At 45.9% G+C, this 17,154-nt stretch overlaps 7 protein-coding genes across 7 annotated transcripts; 3 read left to right on the top strand and 4 right to left on the bottom strand.

Annotated features, from left to right (window-relative positions):
• Positions 1–259: 259 nt before the first annotated feature.
• TRV_02556 (uncharacterized protein) lies at positions 260–850 on the top strand (the record flags this gene model as incomplete). The annotated part of the gene is made up of 1 exon (XM_003023255.1): positions 260–850. A coding segment is annotated over one exon (591 nt), but the record flags the coding sequence as incomplete, so codon positions are not given.
• Positions 851–1,046: 196 nt separating this feature from the next.
• On the bottom strand, positions 1,047–1,985 carry TRV_02557 (AflR-like C6 zinc cluster transcription factor, putative; the record flags this gene model as incomplete). Its single annotated transcript, XM_003023256.1, has 1 exon — positions 1,047–1,985. The coding sequence occupies one exon, from the start codon at positions 1,983–1,985 to the stop codon at positions 1,047–1,049; it is 939 nt and encodes a 312-aa protein (XP_003023302.1).
• A 1,422-nt stretch (positions 1,986–3,407) lies between these two features.
• Positions 3,408–5,132, bottom strand: TRV_02558 (MFS drug efflux transporter, putative; the record flags this gene model as incomplete). Its single annotated transcript, XM_003023257.1, has 2 exons — positions 3,408–3,643; positions 3,713–5,132. The coding sequence occupies 2 exons, from the start codon at positions 5,130–5,132 to the stop codon at positions 3,408–3,410; spliced, it is 1,656 nt and encodes a 551-aa protein (XP_003023303.1).
• Positions 5,133–6,802: 1,670 nt separating this feature from the next.
• On the bottom strand, positions 6,803–7,561 carry TRV_02559 (cytochrome P450 monooxygenase, putative; the record flags this gene model as incomplete). Its single annotated transcript, XM_003023258.1, has 1 exon — positions 6,803–7,561. The coding sequence occupies one exon, from the start codon at positions 7,559–7,561 to the stop codon at positions 6,803–6,805; it is 759 nt and encodes a 252-aa protein (XP_003023304.1).
• Positions 7,562–7,747: 186 nt separating this feature from the next.
• TRV_02560 (uncharacterized protein) lies at positions 7,748–8,974 on the bottom strand (the record flags this gene model as incomplete). Its single annotated transcript, XM_003023259.1, has 1 exon — positions 7,748–8,974. The coding sequence occupies one exon, from the start codon at positions 8,972–8,974 to the stop codon at positions 7,748–7,750; it is 1,227 nt and encodes a 408-aa protein (XP_003023305.1).
• A 408-nt stretch (positions 8,975–9,382) lies between these two features.
• TRV_02561 (uncharacterized protein) lies at positions 9,383–10,827 on the top strand (the record flags this gene model as incomplete). Its single annotated transcript, XM_003023260.1, has 2 exons — positions 9,383–9,806; positions 9,872–10,827. The coding sequence occupies 2 exons, from the start codon at positions 9,383–9,385 to the stop codon at positions 10,825–10,827; spliced, it is 1,380 nt and encodes a 459-aa protein (XP_003023306.1).
• A 318-nt stretch (positions 10,828–11,145) lies between these two features.
• Positions 11,146–12,036, top strand: TRV_02562 (uncharacterized protein; the record flags this gene model as incomplete). The annotated part of the gene is made up of 1 exon (XM_003023261.1): positions 11,146–12,036. The coding sequence occupies one exon, from the start codon at positions 11,146–11,148 to the stop codon at positions 12,034–12,036; it is 891 nt and encodes a 296-aa protein (XP_003023307.1).
• Positions 12,037–17,154: the final 5,118 nt, after the last annotated feature.

Genomic DNA, 17,154 nt, shown 5'->3' on the forward strand with positions numbered 1-17,154 from the left:
TTATATATATATATTACATAATTTTTATACTCTACATATATTTTATTATTTTATTAATATTTCTTTATACTATATTATTTTACTTTTTCTAATATTTTTATTGTTTATTATTAATATTCTCTTTCTATTTTTCTTATTTATTTTCTTAAGAAGACGTTACTTTGTTGACCCATTGTATTCACAAGTCTTAATCGTACCATATTATATTTACATACTGCAATTGTTTGCCAAGGACAACTCTGTAGTTATCGGCATCCAGCAGACAATACCGAACATGTCGAGCCCATCTACAAGCATCTGTGGTTGTGAAAATTCGGCAAGTTCTCTTGCCTCTAGTCTTCCATCTAAAGGTTCCTTCGACTTCAGTATCCTCGCATCTATCAATAAACCACTTAACGACCACTGGAAGCTTGTCGAGGCTTGCAAACATCCACTTCACAGCCACGCTCTTGTATCTGCTGCTATCTATATATCCGAAACCATCTTTTCCCTGTGCGACGCTGCATGTATCTCCTACGGCCTCTTCGAGAGCGGTGTCGCGGCTAGTATCGATAATAACAAGACATTGATGACGGTATACTCGAACGATGACGATACCACTCCCCTCTCCTGGAAGTGTTCGAAAAGCCCTATGTTGCTGGGCAAATTTGCCCTCCAAGGAGAAGAAGAAAGCCTCCTAGCTCGGCAGATTATCTGTGGGGTGTTGACGAATCTGAGCAATCTGTTGCGCGAAATGGGTTCGCTTGATAAGACATCTGGTTCACCCAGTTTCTATGGGCGCGGGGATGGGCAAGTCGGTCGTATCCTTTCGAGTATTCTATCACTCTTGGGCAAGGTATCTTGTGAGTAAAAGCATACTCAACTTTACATCTGCCTCGCCTGTTGGATACTGGTGATAGCATACCAAGTATCGCACCGCTTGTTTATTTAGAGTGCCACTTTATAGTGTGACTAGGTATTTAACTAACTAGCTTAGACTAGGAAAAACTCTAAGTGCGAGAATACATAGTTATATGGATAAATACTTAAGGGCGCAATAGTAAAAGTCACTCCCATGTCTGAACCTGGCCTCGAAGATAGTCCAAACGTTGTTTGCAGTCCATCAATATCAGTTCTGCTGCGCGGCAAAGACAGTCCTGAGAGCGGCTTGCGGTAATTCGGCTTAACTCTTGTAGCATCGCTGCCAGTTTCTTTATCCTAAGAATTATCAAAGGTTTCATAAACGTATGTTTGGTCTTTGCATCCATCTCCACGTTTCCCACCATCAGCGGAACATGACAGAAGGTTCTTTGGAAGCTGTCTGCTGGGGGTGGCACTGATGGGTTTTGGGCCCAGGAACATAATGCCAGCCGACTCAAGCGTGCATTCTTCGAGTCCATTAGAGTCTTCTTCTCAATGATCCAGTTAAACATTAGGACAATTCGTTCGATGACAGTAGACAGTAGGAGGAGGGTTGAGCGGTTGCTACCACAAGTAGTGCATTGTAGGAGCGTGCCGGAGACATTTCTGTATAGATTGCGTTCTACTAAGAGAATAGCATCGACAGAAGGCCGGCTGAATTCAGGTAGCGACCGATGTAAGAATAATAGCTGCTGAAGTAGCATCACGTAACACCTGCCGCTACAATCTCGGTCTGCATTACTATTGGTAGTGCTAGGAGATCGGGTACTTAATTGCGGAGGTTCATCAATACTGAGACCTGGGGAAAGTGGAGGAAAGGAGACGCCATGATCGAGGGCGAACTTATCGTTTAGGGTATCAGGAAATGAGCCTGGTGGATAAGTAGTTTGCTGACTTCCTTGCCAGCTATTATTTGGTTCATTGGGTATGCCGCATGTGTCCAGTCCCCTTTCGCATAATGAAATATCCAAGAGGGAATCTAATGATGGAAAGATATCATGATTGAGGTTATTTGTATCTTCCCCTGTCCCGGCTGACAGAAATTCTGGAGTGTTGAGAAATTGCACTCTGTTGGCACCAAGCATTCCGAGTGTCCTAGTTTCCTGTGTATCCTGCTCTGCTACAGGGCCTTCTGCGTCTGCAGTTCTCCTGCCGACCCTCTTGCGCGGTCGGCCAGTAGGACGGTGGGGGCTGTAGATATACGGTTGGCTATGTCGAATGCAGCGGTGGCAGGATGGCTTCGTCTGGCTGCACTTGACTTTGGATTCCTGGCAGGCATCGCATGTTTTACGTATCCGTCCCCAGCTCGAAGCTTCTGGTGGCTGGCTTGAGGAATGCATCGCAGATCAACGGTTCTGCCCAAAAGCCCCGATATTCTGATAATACTCTTTTCGACAGATATCTAGGCAATTAGCTAGCCGTTGATCAAGGCTAGGAGTTAACTAGATAGATAAGCGGTGGTAAGAACAACCTTTAGAGCATGTGTATCCCCCTATATTTATTTAAACGCAGTGGTTAAGATGCCAACAGCTTGTGCATTAGGAAAGTTAAGATTGTTGGAGCCAGCGTAACTGTCGGATAAACAATAACTAACTAGTTACGCCGTCCCTGCTTGGCCAATAGATAGGTTGCCTGAGGTCCACCTGATAACAAGTGTCTTCACGCCCTAACTACTCGGTCCAATACACACAACCCATGCAGTTCCATCCAACATGTCGGGTCCATTGCTCTTGATTATGATTGGTATATACGGAGTACATGCCAGATCTCGTCTAACATTCTTGTTGGAAGTTTGCGACATTTTATTCCTATACACTAGCTGGTTACTGCTGCAGATGCCAACGAAGAGCAAACGACAACGCCAATACAGGAAAGAGACTGCGGATAAGGATGATGCCCGACTTTGGGCTATTATGCAGAGAGCTGTAAGCTTGCATCGTTGAATGCACGTCCACAAGCAGCAGGCCATGCGCCGGATCTGTACCATCCAGCAACCCATAATAGAATATCACAGCTGATATGAGCTTCCTATCCAGCGCTGCAATTGGTGTATACCGCTGGATGAGTTTTGTGCCGTCCGGGAAGCGATTCGTTCTTCTAACCGCTATCATTTCTGCTTTTGCACCATGGCGGAGTGTGGCAGTCCCCAGAAGATAATATCCAAGGCATGCCAATACCCCGTAGTAGGTGATATATGCAAATATTTCATCATCAACGTTTTTGTGTTGATCACCGGAAGTCTTTCAGGAAAAGAAGGAGGACGTTCCCTTTTATAACTATTATACTGATATCGCGGTGACGTTCCTTCGTACAGCAAAATACTAAAAGAAATGGAGGTAATAGACTGTCTCTTCGGTTCGTATTATGCTCATATTGACTTCGGCAAGTTCATAAACTGCTTCCGTAAGTTGAATTACCCCGTCTCTCGCTTGCTAATGCTTTCACCGACACCCTAACCCTGCCTTATTTATGGACTTTAGATAACCCCATGTCTTTTCTACGCGATTTCAAGCAGCCACCGCAGAGATAAACAGCCTTTCCCACTTCATGCCAAAGGTTGATAGGACTGTAGCGGCTCCGGCAACTATACACAGGATGTAGGTTTTATCAATAGCGGATACAATTGCAGCCAAAACTGCAGCCTTTGTATGAGGGTCCAAATCGTGTACAAATGTTGAACCAGTCCCAGTGATAGCATCAATGATAGTGGAATGAGACTCATGTGGGAGTACCTTTGCGATTCCTAGATTCGGTTACGCCGGTAAGCCAGGTTATCCATTTCATCAGGGGGACTTTTGGGATGACTACTTACCCGTCGCAGCTTTATTAACAAATACACATTGAGCAATAACCAACGCGATCGTCATCCCATTTAGCTGGGCTGTTGTCGTAAAGGCAATGGCAGCAGGTATCTTGTCGAGGCTCGCCTTGGCCTGGGCTACGGAATGACCAAGCTGAAGGTACATACCAGAGCCTAAGCCGATAAGGGCACTGAACCCGTATATAGCTCCTGGGGCTGTTCCCGGGTTTACTGTATACATCAGTGCTGACCCAACAAGACAAAGCGCTCCCCCGGCAAGATACCAGGGGAGGTAGTATCCAGCGCGAGAAGCAAGGATTCCGCCTCCAACACAGCTAAACACAAGAAGGCAGACAAATGGCAACAGCCGAACCCCAGACTCCAGTGATTTATCCCCCGCCGTGAATTGGAAGTATAGCGGAATAATATATGCTGGGATTGTCACGCAGACACTGGTACAGCAACCGCATAGGAAGATCAGGCTAAGTACTGGTTTACACCATGATACCAGCTCCACAGGGAAGAGACGCGTCTCTTCAGTGGTGAAGATGCAGTAGCTTTGCTGTATCCCAAAGACAATAAAGCCGACAGCCCCTAAAACGAGTGCAGCGATGATACCGGGTGCATTCCAAGGGTATAAGGCTCCAGCGAAGTTGAGGCCAATGACACCTGCCACAAATGCTCCTACAAGGATCAATGATCCAACGATATCCAATTTCTTCAGTTTATCCATGACCCGAATTTTAGAATCGGGCTGTGGCTGAAGTGAGGGGAGAAGGAATAAGTAGACGGGCATACAAAGGCCGCCCACAACTAGGTTAATATAAAAGGACCATCTCCATCCCGCTGAGCTATCGGCAAAGGCTCCGCCGATAATTGGACCCAACACTGTACCTGCACCCCAGGTAAGACCAATGGCGCTGACGTATATTGGCCGTTCTTGCAAGGACGTCAGGCGAGGGAGAAAGTTCATCACTCCCACGTACTGGCCAACGCCACCGATACCACAGATGACTCGCCCACCGATTAGGATATCCATCGTCTGGGCAGCTCCGCAGACAGCAGAGCCAGCCAAGAACACAGTGATAGAGAAGATGTACATCCACTTGATATTGAATTGGTTGAAGATTTGTAGCCAGGTAAGCACCGTTGCGCTGGAGGCCATGATGAAGGCCACGCCTGACCAGGCCAGTTTCTCGACACCATTCAATGACTTGACGATAGCGGGCTGGATATTGGCGACGATAGTATTATCAAGTCCGAAGAGGAAGGTTGAGCTAAAGATGCCGAGGACCACAATCAGCCATAATGTGCCGTGGATATCTCGTGGACTACTACGCTCGTCTGCTTGGTGAGTATCCGAACAACTGCATGCACCTTTTTCGGTATCGTCGAGGCCCTTTGAGGTGGTCGTATCCGGTTTGAGAACCATCTTCAGTGAGAGAAGCAAAGCCCGATCAGCTATCGGGAAGGAAGAGAAAGGGATGGAGGTATGAAGTAAGATAGAACATGATGACCTATTTGGGCTAACTATAGACACTGATATATATAATTAACATCATGGCCACGTACAATATACACGGACAGCTATTACAAATGAGCGTAGAAGTCGCTGCAACTTGCCCAGTTATTCAGCGGTTCAGCTCTGGCTGTTGAGGCCGCAGCCATCTCAGAAATCAGATTGTAACCCCCTTAGTCAAAGCACTCACTCATAACTTGCCGAAAAGCTCCCGATATCTCTTCAGGCTTACGGAAAAAAACCAGCCGAGATGACAAACATGTAGTTATTATTAATATCATATAACTAACCTGTAGAAAAACCTTAATTATAACTAACGTACCAAAAGGATAACGAATCATAGGCTATTTAAATCTGCGAATAATAGTTCTCTCGATAAAAATGAGATGCAAGATATTCTAGTAATCTAGATATCGTCGTCATCGAGATGCCAAATACGCTTTTAACACTAACCAGTTAACGAGTTAATTGGTTCGAGCTGGCCAATCGACAAAAGCTGTTCACATATGGGCCAGGGGTTGGCTCGGCACTGAAATAACTATCAAGGCTATGATCGCGGTGGCCAAGTCGACCGCCGTATGCCTCATGCGTAGAAGTTCATCGGGCGAATCACGATGAAGTCTGGGTCGTACTCGATCGCCTCGTCGCTGGCGGCAGAAAACTCGTAGCGATACCAGCTCAGTCAACGTAACCTTCACTTCCGGCAACGCAACGTTGAACCCAACACAACCACTCGCACCCGCTGCAAAAGGCACGTAAACGCGCCCGTGCCGGCCCTTGACAGCATCTGTTGCCCACCTGCCGGTGTCGAAGCGCTCAGGGTTGTCCCAGTGTTCGATGTGTCGATGCAGGTGCGGCATGCTCGGTATAAGGATGGCACCTCGCGAGAGGATCCAGCCGCCAGGTAAGATGACATCTCGCCTGGCATTACGCCCCGGCTGGAATGATGGGCTATGCAGGCGCTGTGTCTCCTTGACGAACGCATCGAGGTAGGTTAAGCGCTGGATCTCGTCGTACATCCAGCGCTTATCTGGAGCGGCGCCGTGGTCAACTAGCTCCTGTAGCAGACGATCTTGCTGGCCCGGGTAGGTCATCATCGCATATATGAGCCATGAGAGGAATGCGGAACTAGTAACAAAACCTGCCCCGACGAGCGCGAGTGTGTTGCTGAGGAGATATTCATGACGGGGTTTTGCGCTCTGCTCGTCAGTTGCACGCGCTAGGTAATCGACCAGACACGATGCATGCAGAGCCGCTGTTTGAATAGGGAGGTCCCCTATAGCTTCGTCTTGCTGGCAAGTTAATATTGCCTGCTCTATTAGTTCATAGAGCTCCCTGCGAGTCTGTTTGAGCGCGACCGGGTCACCTAAGTTACAACCGCTAGTAGTCAGCTTGAATACCTAACTAATACTAAGTACTAGTTACTTCTATCTCACCGACATACCGAACGGAAGATACGAGTACCATGCTCCCTTAGTTTGCACACGTTGGTTAAGGGTGAGATACTCCTGCAGCAGCATAATGATGCGGTGTATAGGACTATCTATGGCGTCGAAATGGTGCATGTCCATGCCTAGTACCAGCTAACAGATGATCTGAGACGCCAGCTTGGCTGTAAACTGGTAGACATTGAATGCCTCACCATGCTTGTCAAAGATATCCAGCACCCGGAATGACGCCTCGACAGATCGCTGCAGCAGTGGCGTGTAGTGCCGCACCGCGCGAGGCGTCATGCTCGGTGGAATGTATCTGTGGGCATCTTTCCATGCCGGAGCATCTGTATCGCATAAGAATAGTGCTGTCTGGTCACGAATTCTATATAGTGGATGGTTCAATGTCGACGGAGCTTTAGTGAAGTACTCGCCCTCCCGGAAAGCGATAGCAGTGATGTCTGGGTCATTGGCGAGATAGGTAACCCGGCCAAAGTTGTCAGTGCGAATTACAGAGCCATATTTGTTGAAGAGTCTCTGGTGGTTCCCTATGTGGTCAGGGTAAATCTCGAAATGATTGCCAAATTCTGAGATTACAGGTGGCTGCTGCGGCTCCCTGACTGGATGGCCATTGATACTGATTCCCACGGCATCGTTGCACTGGATCAACTCCTCGATACTGTCCAGCTGTTCGTGCTCGTTATGAAAACGAATTTCTGTGATGGGATCAGCCCGAGGAAGCATAGAGGAGTTTAGTTTGGGGTTGCTTAAAATAATACCTTCCGGGCGAAGTATACCATAGACAGCTGCGATGCCAGGCAGTATAGCATTCAGGGAATCAGGGCCATTCATCTCAACTTTTCGAGTTGTATCTTCCCTTCGGCCGAGCAGGAAAAATGTTTGGCTGACCATTTTCCCGTCGGCGATTGTTCAGGGACGCCTGGTCTTGGTGGTTAACGCAATGATAATAACAGTAGTAAGGAAAATAAATACTTTTGATGTTTGTACTTATTAAAAGCAATGGTCGCTCTTCGGTGTCTTTTATGTGAGATACATTGGATAGGAATATTAAGGGCGACGAATAACAAGCGAAAGAAGTCACGAATGTCCCATTATTTTGGTCTGAGGAATGGGAGGGGGGTTAAAAAGAGCGTTACGAAGACCCGCACGATCCTCCTCCCATACCTCCTGGCTATAAACGGTGGGCCCTTCATCCCATTCGATGCCACCATCGTCGCTGTCATCGTCTTCAGAGTCATCCAGAAGCATATCGGCGGCGCCGGTTAGTGCTGCAACACGCTGTAAAGTCCACTGCATATCCAGGAGATTCCAGTCGGGCAAGGGTAAGTTCTCTGGATCACTTGTCTCGAAGACAATCTCATCCCCTGAGATGATCTTCTTTTCCGTAACAATATTCCATGCCTTATGCATGTCGCCTCGGCCAGTGAGGTTGGATGGCAGGGTTGGGACTGTAGATATATCGACGGAATCTGACTTTTGGTGGCTTGTAAGCCAGTAAAACTTGGCTAATAAACGCTTCTTATCATCGGAGATATGGATAGGTTTTAGTGCAAAGAGTGAGCTTCCATGGTATCTATGCATCTGGGGCGCGAGGCAGAGAAGATTTTCCACGACCTCTGTTCCTCTTGGAAACACAGATTCATACCACGAGTTGACATGTTCGTCCGTCCAGAAATAGGACAGGAGGTTCCAGAAATTGTGGCCGGGACCCCGTTCCGTGGTATTGCGCATGGAATAGGAATAGATGTGCGCGACGTCTATCGGATGGTAGGCTTTCGTGATAGTACAGCGGTCGCCATCTCTCTCCCTGCAATCGCGAGCAGCAGACTGTGAACGAGAGGCGGTGGAACCGGACCCTAATGGAGATGGCGATCTGCTTTGCAATCGTGGACGCTTCGCTGCTCGAGGTGGTGTTTGTGGCGCTTGGACGGCAGGCTCGTCAGCCGCAGCACCAGTGCTTGAGGCAGTAAGGGCAATCCGATTCATTGCTGCTTCGCGACCGAGCGACCCTGGTTTTGTCGCAGGGCTTGGCTTTTTGGATGAGGTTTCAATCCCACTACCAGGAAGTTGCAGCCATTGCTTGGTGATGGAGTCAAACGACATGATACTAAGGGCGTCCAGGGTTCTATTTGAGGGAGAAGAGGCATCTGCAACTAGTCGTTCCAACCGGTGGAGGTCTGAGAGCCAAAGACATGCCCAGAGGGCAGAAGAAGTACTCACTGTCTGGAGAAGCTCACGCATCTTGGCGATCAAACGAACTCTTTCTTCGTCGTCGAAGCCGTATCCTGGACAGTGTTCATCCATTTTGCTAACACACACGTGTAGAGAGATAGAGATAGAGAGTGAGAGTGAGAGTACGCGCGAGCGAGGCTGCTTTATTACCCAATGGTAACCCGGAAGTTCAAGTGGGAGAAGATGGAGTCGGGAACCTGGGAAGGAGGGTAGAGAAAGTGAGGTTCAGGAGCGGAAGTAGCACCTGCAGAATGTGTGACACGTGACCCCGTCACCTGACGAGCCTTTTAGGTACCAAGGTAGCTCGGCTCGCTCCCGGCTTGTCCACCCCTATAGTTACGAATATATACGCGTCCCACGATCTTCCTGGTCATCAAGCTCTTCTTACACGAGCTTTGGTGGGGTGACTAAGCGTTCCCAACCTCACCTTGGAACGTTAAGGCCCGTCCGTGTCACTTTGTCGCATGAGTAATGAATATAATGAATGTTCTTCTCAAACCGTGCCTACCACCAAACCAAAAGGCAGCTTCTGAAGCATGTCGAGCAATTTCATTAGACCAGGCAGTTAACTACCTAAGCTTCTTTCTCGGCGTCAGCACCGCAGTCGTCCTCGCCTTACCCGTTATTTACTTTTTCGGAAGAAACCAATCTCCTCCAGCCTCATCCGATACGTGTCTCTGTTCTCCGGAGCTGGATGACGATGCACGAAAAGGGGATTGCGAGGTTGATGGAGATGCTCTTTCAGGGTTCATCACACTGAATGAGTCTTCAACGGCTGATCTACATGCCAAGTTAAAGTGGAATCGAGCAGTCGATCTCAGCAAATTCTTTATCAGATGGGGTCGAAAGTACCCATCAGACCGTCGTAGGCTGGAAGAGGAACGTAGTAGGAAGAGCCAAACCTGTACGTGAGAACCTAATTATTTTCATATGTAGGAAAGATTAGTGCTAATTATAATGACTGTATAGGTCGAGGCAGCAACACTCCAAATACACGTCAAATTCAGGATGCTTTCGAAGTCCCAACTGAAATTCCAGTCGTCCTTCGGCCCCTTGCACCTGAAGTCCATACACTTTTGCAGAAATATGGTTGTGAGCGGGATTGCTTATCCAGCAGCAGCGATGATGACAAAGTCTCGGTTCGTTTCGCTCTGTCGCGCGCTTTGCGAAATGGAAAGGTGCTTTGGGGCCATTTTTCACGGGCAGTCATACAACTTGATGAACGGACCGTTGTCAAGCTTGGGCATAATTTACTTCTAACCGACGCCGATATTACAGCCTATATTCAGAGTCTCACGAACGATATTCCAGCCCCTCGGCCCCTCGGAGCAATTTCTATCGGCAAAACGACCTACATGTTCATGACTTTTATTGAAGGCTCATCCTTGGATAAACTCTGGTCATCCCTGTCTACGGAAGAAAAAATCTCTATCCAAGATCAGTTAGATGTTATCCTAGAGAAACTTAGGATGCTTCCTCTACCTTCTCATTTTCTTGGTAGTGGAAATCCACCTTACTGCATCGACTGTAGAATGTGGAAGCGGACAAGCCCACAACAGATTGAGAACGAAGCTCAGTTTAACGAGTTCCTCGTATCAGGAAACCACCCACCCACAATGGGGCCCTATATTAAGTTTGTACATTCCATGCTACGCAGTGATCACCGAATCGTCATGACACACGGGGACTTGCATCCACGAAATATAATGGTCAGCAAGGACCGAGATCAGTCCATTCGAGTGACCGGACTTGTTGACTGGGAGTTAGGAGGAGCTTATCCAGAGTATTGGGAGTTTACAAAGTCTCTTAATACAATGCTACCTGTACGCACGGGTGATTGGGTCTTCTTTCTTCCACATAAGGGCATGGGGAAATACTTTGCTGAGTTTGCTATTGATCAATTCGTTGAGAAACTTGTGTCATAGGTTGACCATTTTGTAATTGACTTTGCGGGAGCTTACAGCGCCGAATATACGGCTGCAAGCTGACTAAGCTACATATCTTGGTAAGTGCTTAGATAATAGATCACGTGATCTAATATGTGCCCGGCTTGGTATCAATATTAGTTTTTTTTAAATATTTTTCATAATTACTATATATGAATAAATGGTTATAGTATTATCTATTATTTTATAGATTATTATTATTTATTATTTCTATATCTACTTATCTACTCTTCTAGTACTCCGTACCTAGTTTAATATTAAAGCATTCATTTACTACTCTGTTGGAGCTTAGGTCACATGACCTTCCCTCGACGGGAGCTTCCGAGATTAAATGAGCTGTTGATCCCTGATGACCAAAGAAAATCCACTCGAAAACACCTTTATAACCACATCATCGACTCCTATCATCTGCATTTAAGCATGCCGGCCGTCACGTCCTCCATCCACTTACCTATAGCGACCTACCCAATCACATGGGGTGACAATTCGATGCCCGTTCTAGGGCTTGGAAGGTTTGGCTGTGTTGTCAAACTTGGGGAGGACCGCGTCCTCAAAAGACCAAAGACTTTCCCAGAAATTCATGATCCTGATATATCGTACATCAATGAAGCCAACATAATATGCCTCGCTAATGAGGCCAACGTCTACAAACGCCTGGGAAGACACGATGGAATTATTCAGTGCTTCCAGACTTCTTCATACTCGATCGAGCTTGCCTTTGCCAATCAAGGCGACCTGTTCACATACATGCAAAACAACCCTCGACCAACAGAAGCAGTTATAGTTGACTGGATTCGGTCGCTAGCAGAGACTTTTGCATATATTCATTCTCGCAGAGTCGTTGTTGAGGACATTGGTCTGAAAAACATTCTCGTCCACAACAATTGCCTTAAGCTTGTGGATTTTGGTAACTCGCTTCTGTTACCGATGGATACGGATATGGAGTGCTTCTGCATTCAAGACATAACTCCTAGATTGGAGGTTCTCCACCTCGGCTGCGTGTTTTACTCCCTAGCGACGTGGATTGAATTCAAATACGACTACATCGACCCCAACCACATGCTAAAGCCTGATCAGTGTCCGAAAACAGCTGGCATTATTGGGGAATCTATCATCCTCAAATGCTGGACAGGAGGTTATGCTAGCATGGAGTCTTTAAAAAAGGATGTCAAAGCTCTATTGGGTTGATAAAAGAACCATGTTGATATTAGCCGTGTGTGTTTATTATAATTTCACCACTTTGATTTTGAACCAGGTTTGCTCACTATTTCTAGACACAGATCTAAAAATACGATACACTTATCACGTGCATAAGGTGGACTATGCACCCACAGTTGCTCCCTGACTTTGTATCGTCAGGCCTGAGGCTGGTCCACTCGCACCAGTGTCATTGTCGCGTCTCGGGTCAGATTTTTTGTCATCACGGCAGTTGCGGCATTTGACGACTCGATTACGGGAAGACGGTTTATACACATTTTCTGGGTCAAGGCACAGTTCTGGAGGATTTCGTGCTTTTGCAATAGGACAGGGCCACTGTCTGGGAACTGCCGGTTCCATCGTCGTGTGTCCGCAGGCCCAGGTATATGGTGCAGGATGCTCAATCCTACAAGTGCATCTAGCATTTGCAGATGCCTGGTTTCAAGGCTGTTAGGTATGACCTTAATCCTGTATAATGATTCGACATACCATTGTTTTTCTCGAAATGAAAAAGCCTAGCTTGTGGATATTATACTGACGGGCAGAAGACAAAGGAATTTCATTCGCTGCATATTGAAGGTAAAACTGTCAGTAGGGTGATACGCGATTTGGTCCTCTTCATTTGCTAACCTCTATTAACTGCGCTTTGATAGTGTAGAACTGCGTTGCTCTGTAGAAAATTCATGGAGGTTCAGGGTCCTATATATATTCAAGACCAGTCTTCAGCCATTAGATTTCTTGCAATGCCCATTTCAATGTTGGGGTCACTCTTCTGTGGTATGCATGGAAATTTTATCATCATGCACCCTTCCGCAACTCATCCATGTCGTTGGAGCCAACTTTTCACGTATTACAAGTCAAATGCAAACCGGTGATAGACAAGATGTGAATTAGACCCAATGCATGGATGGCAGCCTTGGAGACTAGGAGGGAGCTCTGCGTCGATTGGCGTATGTATTGGAGCCTTCTGCTGAGGTACGTGATATCGAAGCGAAGAATCCTACACTGTTGGCTCCCATACCATGCATGAAGGCAGAAAGAAAGCGCGTTGCTTCCTTTGCCAAGCACAAGATTGATGGGATCTTTGTTGCAGCAGAGTTTCGAGGCTTGCCAAGAATGAAATTATCGATTATTTCGATAACTAGCGGGAGCCAGGACGACAATTGGTTTTAGGATCAACTTGAAGACACACCACTTATATAGATAGGAGAAGAAACATGCGGCACACCTTATTCCACGAAACATCGGTTCCCGAGAACGAACAACCATGTCACATTCCCTGTGACGGAGGATCCGAGAATTTGACAAATGCATGCTCCTCACCCAAAATTTCAGGTCATTTTGGACAACTTCTACCATACAGTAGTGTATTCGATGTTAACTTTGAAAGAATGTGGATACACTAACTAATTAACTAGTTAGTTAACTAGTTAACTAATCATGGGTGAGAAACTTATTTAATGGAAGAACTGGGAGGCGGAAGCCGAACCGCAAATCCATGGACCTTACATCAGGGAGCCTCCGATTGTGGGGGACAGCAATCTCGCGCCAAGTTTGGATTTTTCAAACGTGGAACAATGTTGACAATTTCGGTTTCGTGAACTTGCGCATTATCAACGTCACATGGCGGTTGCGCTCCAGCGGCTGAAACCTATCAAGATCCAAAAGCATTGCCCCGCAGTGACATCTGCCTTTTCATGGTTCCAAACAGACAGCCCCTCCTATTCCTTGTCCGAAATCTTAACCAAAAGAGCATAGCTATCGAGGAAGAAAATCTACCTGTGAGTCGGAGCCCGGTCTGATCGGTCTTACAAACCACTTAAGATAAAAGTGACCCTTCTGTTTGACTTGAAATCGTGTCTGAGTTTCGGTATGGCTTCGACTCAAACCTCTAATTTCACCTACTAACATCCGCTAGATCTGTTTATCGACTGTCCTCTACATACTAAAATAATGGCTGAAGCGGTACACAATTTGATACCTAAGAGCGTGAGCCTAGCTAACGATACGATATGACCTAGATTGGGGAAATACTAGAGTAATAGCGATATATTCGAGGCCACATATTTGACGGTATAGGCTATGATAGAATAATTACGTTTAAAGGTATATTACTTCGAGTAGTAAAACCCGGAGTAGTAAAAGACCCCTAGCTACCGAACGAGAGAGACGTTAAGATAGATTAGACCTACCAAGTTCCTACCAAGTATAAGGTGGAGGTAATATATAGTTAAGTAAAGCTAACTAGGTTTAATATATCCTAAATATTTCAATAATCCGAAGTGCCAGTCGTCGACTAGCCTAAAGAGTAATGGAGATATCCTCTTCTTCCCCTTTAGATATTAAAACTATTAAGTATTCCGTTATCGACTCTCCTATTCTTCTCTCGGATGCCTATTAATTGCTAGTACGTATTATATCGGACAATAAGTTCCTAAGGAGGGGTGCGAGATCCGCCGGGGATCTTGAGAATATATATTAAATTTCTGTATAATTGTATTATTAGTATTAATTTAATGCACCCCGTATTGTGGTATATATGCCTTCTATTATGGGATTGTTTCCTAGTTACTAGCTATATGCCAAATGCCTTCGTATTTTGTGCCTCCGCCACACTGCTAGGTGATCGAGATCTAGCTTCTGGTAAATGGTTTTGGTGATCCGGTAGGTATGCGTCTATACTCCGTACTATCTTACTATAGTATAAACGGAATTTTAAATCGGAGTGATCGTTCGTTTAATTATCTAATACCTCGTCTTGCAAAGGCGAATTATCGCGGCGTCGCTTTCTATAATACTTGTCGATTCTAATTTTAGCGTTAAACTCGAGAATAAAGTACCCTAACTTTATTAGTTATTTTTTTAAGAGGATAGATTTAGAGTCGCACGTTTCCTAAATTTAGATATATTTTCTAAATTAGAGCTCGTCGCTATTACTATTTAAATCTCCCTACGAAATATCTATTTCTCAAGTAAAGGCTTCGAACTTAGATATAGTTCTATATTATCTATTAAATATTCGAACTCGACATAACTTATTTTTATAATCTCCAGTAGGTTATAAGCTACCCTAATAAGTAGTAAAGCCTCGTATAATAGGTCGCGTATTTTCCGCTATTGTAGTTCATGCGTAGAGATAGCTCTTAATTATCTCCTATATAGGACTTTAAGGAATCTGGAGAGCTTACCATGAGTGTGGGGAAGGGCAGAGGAGTTTCGCAACTGCCGGGCCGGGCCTTGTAACGAATGGAAGACTGCGGTCCGGGTAGATAGCCGTGCAATTTTGTCTTTGAGCTGGCCGAATGCTGAGCCATCCAAATCTATATCACATATGTGCTCATTGAGCCAGTCTATTCGCGCTGTAATCTCTTCTGTGGTAGCCATATGGAGTTGCTCGTTGCTCGCTCTCTGGAAAGTTTAGCGGCACAAGGTTGATTTATATCAGGATTAGTCATCCACTTGTTTTTTAGAACTCGCAGCCTTGTTACCAATAATAGAACATGGGGCAGGTGTCAGGATTAGTCATCCTCTTGTGTCTGTAGAACTCGCAGATGGCTCATGTTCCGTTGTGGACATGGGGCATAAGGCCTTTTTGTCCCATGGTCCTGTGGTCCATGTTCCGACAGCAGGCCTTCAGGCCTTTTTGTTCGAGTCCAACAATTTATCATGGAAGCGTAGTGGGGGAGCGGGGCGCATAACTTGTAACTAGTTAACTAGTTAGTTAACTTACCGCCAAGCTCGGAATCTGCGGCCCTCTAAAATCAGTATCCAATCGTGGGTAACAAACAAACTACCCGGTTGATGCATGGACAACCTCATGGAATGACTATTGCATGGCAGTTTGTGATTATGCGCCAAGAGTGAAATTCTCAACTACAGGGGTAGGGCCGAAGTTTTCACTTGAAGGCTCTGGTTTGCGTAATTCACAACCACATACAAACTCCTGACGATCTTGACTTCTATAGACTGTATATTTGAAACCTCTTCCTCCCGCTAGTCCACCTCACCTTCAACATATTCTCGTACTTTTGGCTTTTAGTGTCCAAAATACAGAAGGTGTTTTCTCACTTCATACACCGTGCATTAAGCTTCTTTTTTTACTCGACCCTCCATTTCACCACGCGAGATTTGTCCACCCATAAGAAGGCTGGCGATCTAGAGTCTAATGCGCCTTCCGATACTCCTTCAGACACTTCCATATGCGAGACTTACACTGTCCGACTCGTGCCTCAAAAGGATTTGGACTTGGTCGGTGTTGGAGCTTCTGGCCAAGTCTACAATGTCAATGATCAAGTTGTTCTCAAAACTTGTCGAATTTTCGAACCACCTGGCCCTCTCAAAGCGCCCACTGACATTACGCTTCAGACACCATATTCCACTCCAATCTGCTCAAAGATTAGCGGACAGTTCTGCAGCTCCTTCAAAGCAGACCGCATCGTCACATAATAGCAGCTGTAGATGCCGAGCAACCCGAGGGCCTTTATCTCCGCAAGTATCGTCATCCAACTGTCGATATGATCTCTGATCAGGCCCACCGGATCAGGCTCGACAGTGACATTACTCGTGCTTTGCACCATCTCTACAGCCTCGGCATTGTACATGCGGATGTACGGATCGACAATATCCTTCTCGATGACCAGGGCAGGGCCATCTTTTGTGATTTTAGCGCCGCAAGTCCTTGTGGACAACCAAACCCGGTTTTCCCGGATCTCCCGCTTCCGCTTAATGGCCCCTCGATGACTTTGTCCGACGCATCAGACATGTTCGCTATGGCTTCACTTATTTTTCAAATGGAACACGGAGCCGCTCCTGAGCTGTCTTTTGCAGATGGGGCACTGGGTCTGCCTGAAATAACATCGGGTAACCGAGGTCTCGATGAAGTCATTCAGAAAGCTTGGCTCGGGCGTTATCTCCTCGTTTGGTGAGACATGTTACTTTTAGCGGTAATTTATTTGATACGACGGTGATGCTAAACGGTATATTCTAATAAACTAATTAATATAATTTTAGTATTTAATTAGTATTAAGTTAATTAGTAATAGAAACTATACTTAATTGGATAAAGTATAGAGAGCCTCCTAATATTCTCTTTTTATATATACTAGAATA

Source organism: Trichophyton verrucosum (assembly GCF_000151505.1).
Source record: "Trichophyton verrucosum HKI 0517 chromosome Unknown contig00220_1.f1.exp, whole genome shotgun sequence".
NCBI lineage: Eukaryota > Fungi > Ascomycota > Eurotiomycetes > Onygenales > Arthrodermataceae > Trichophyton > Trichophyton verrucosum.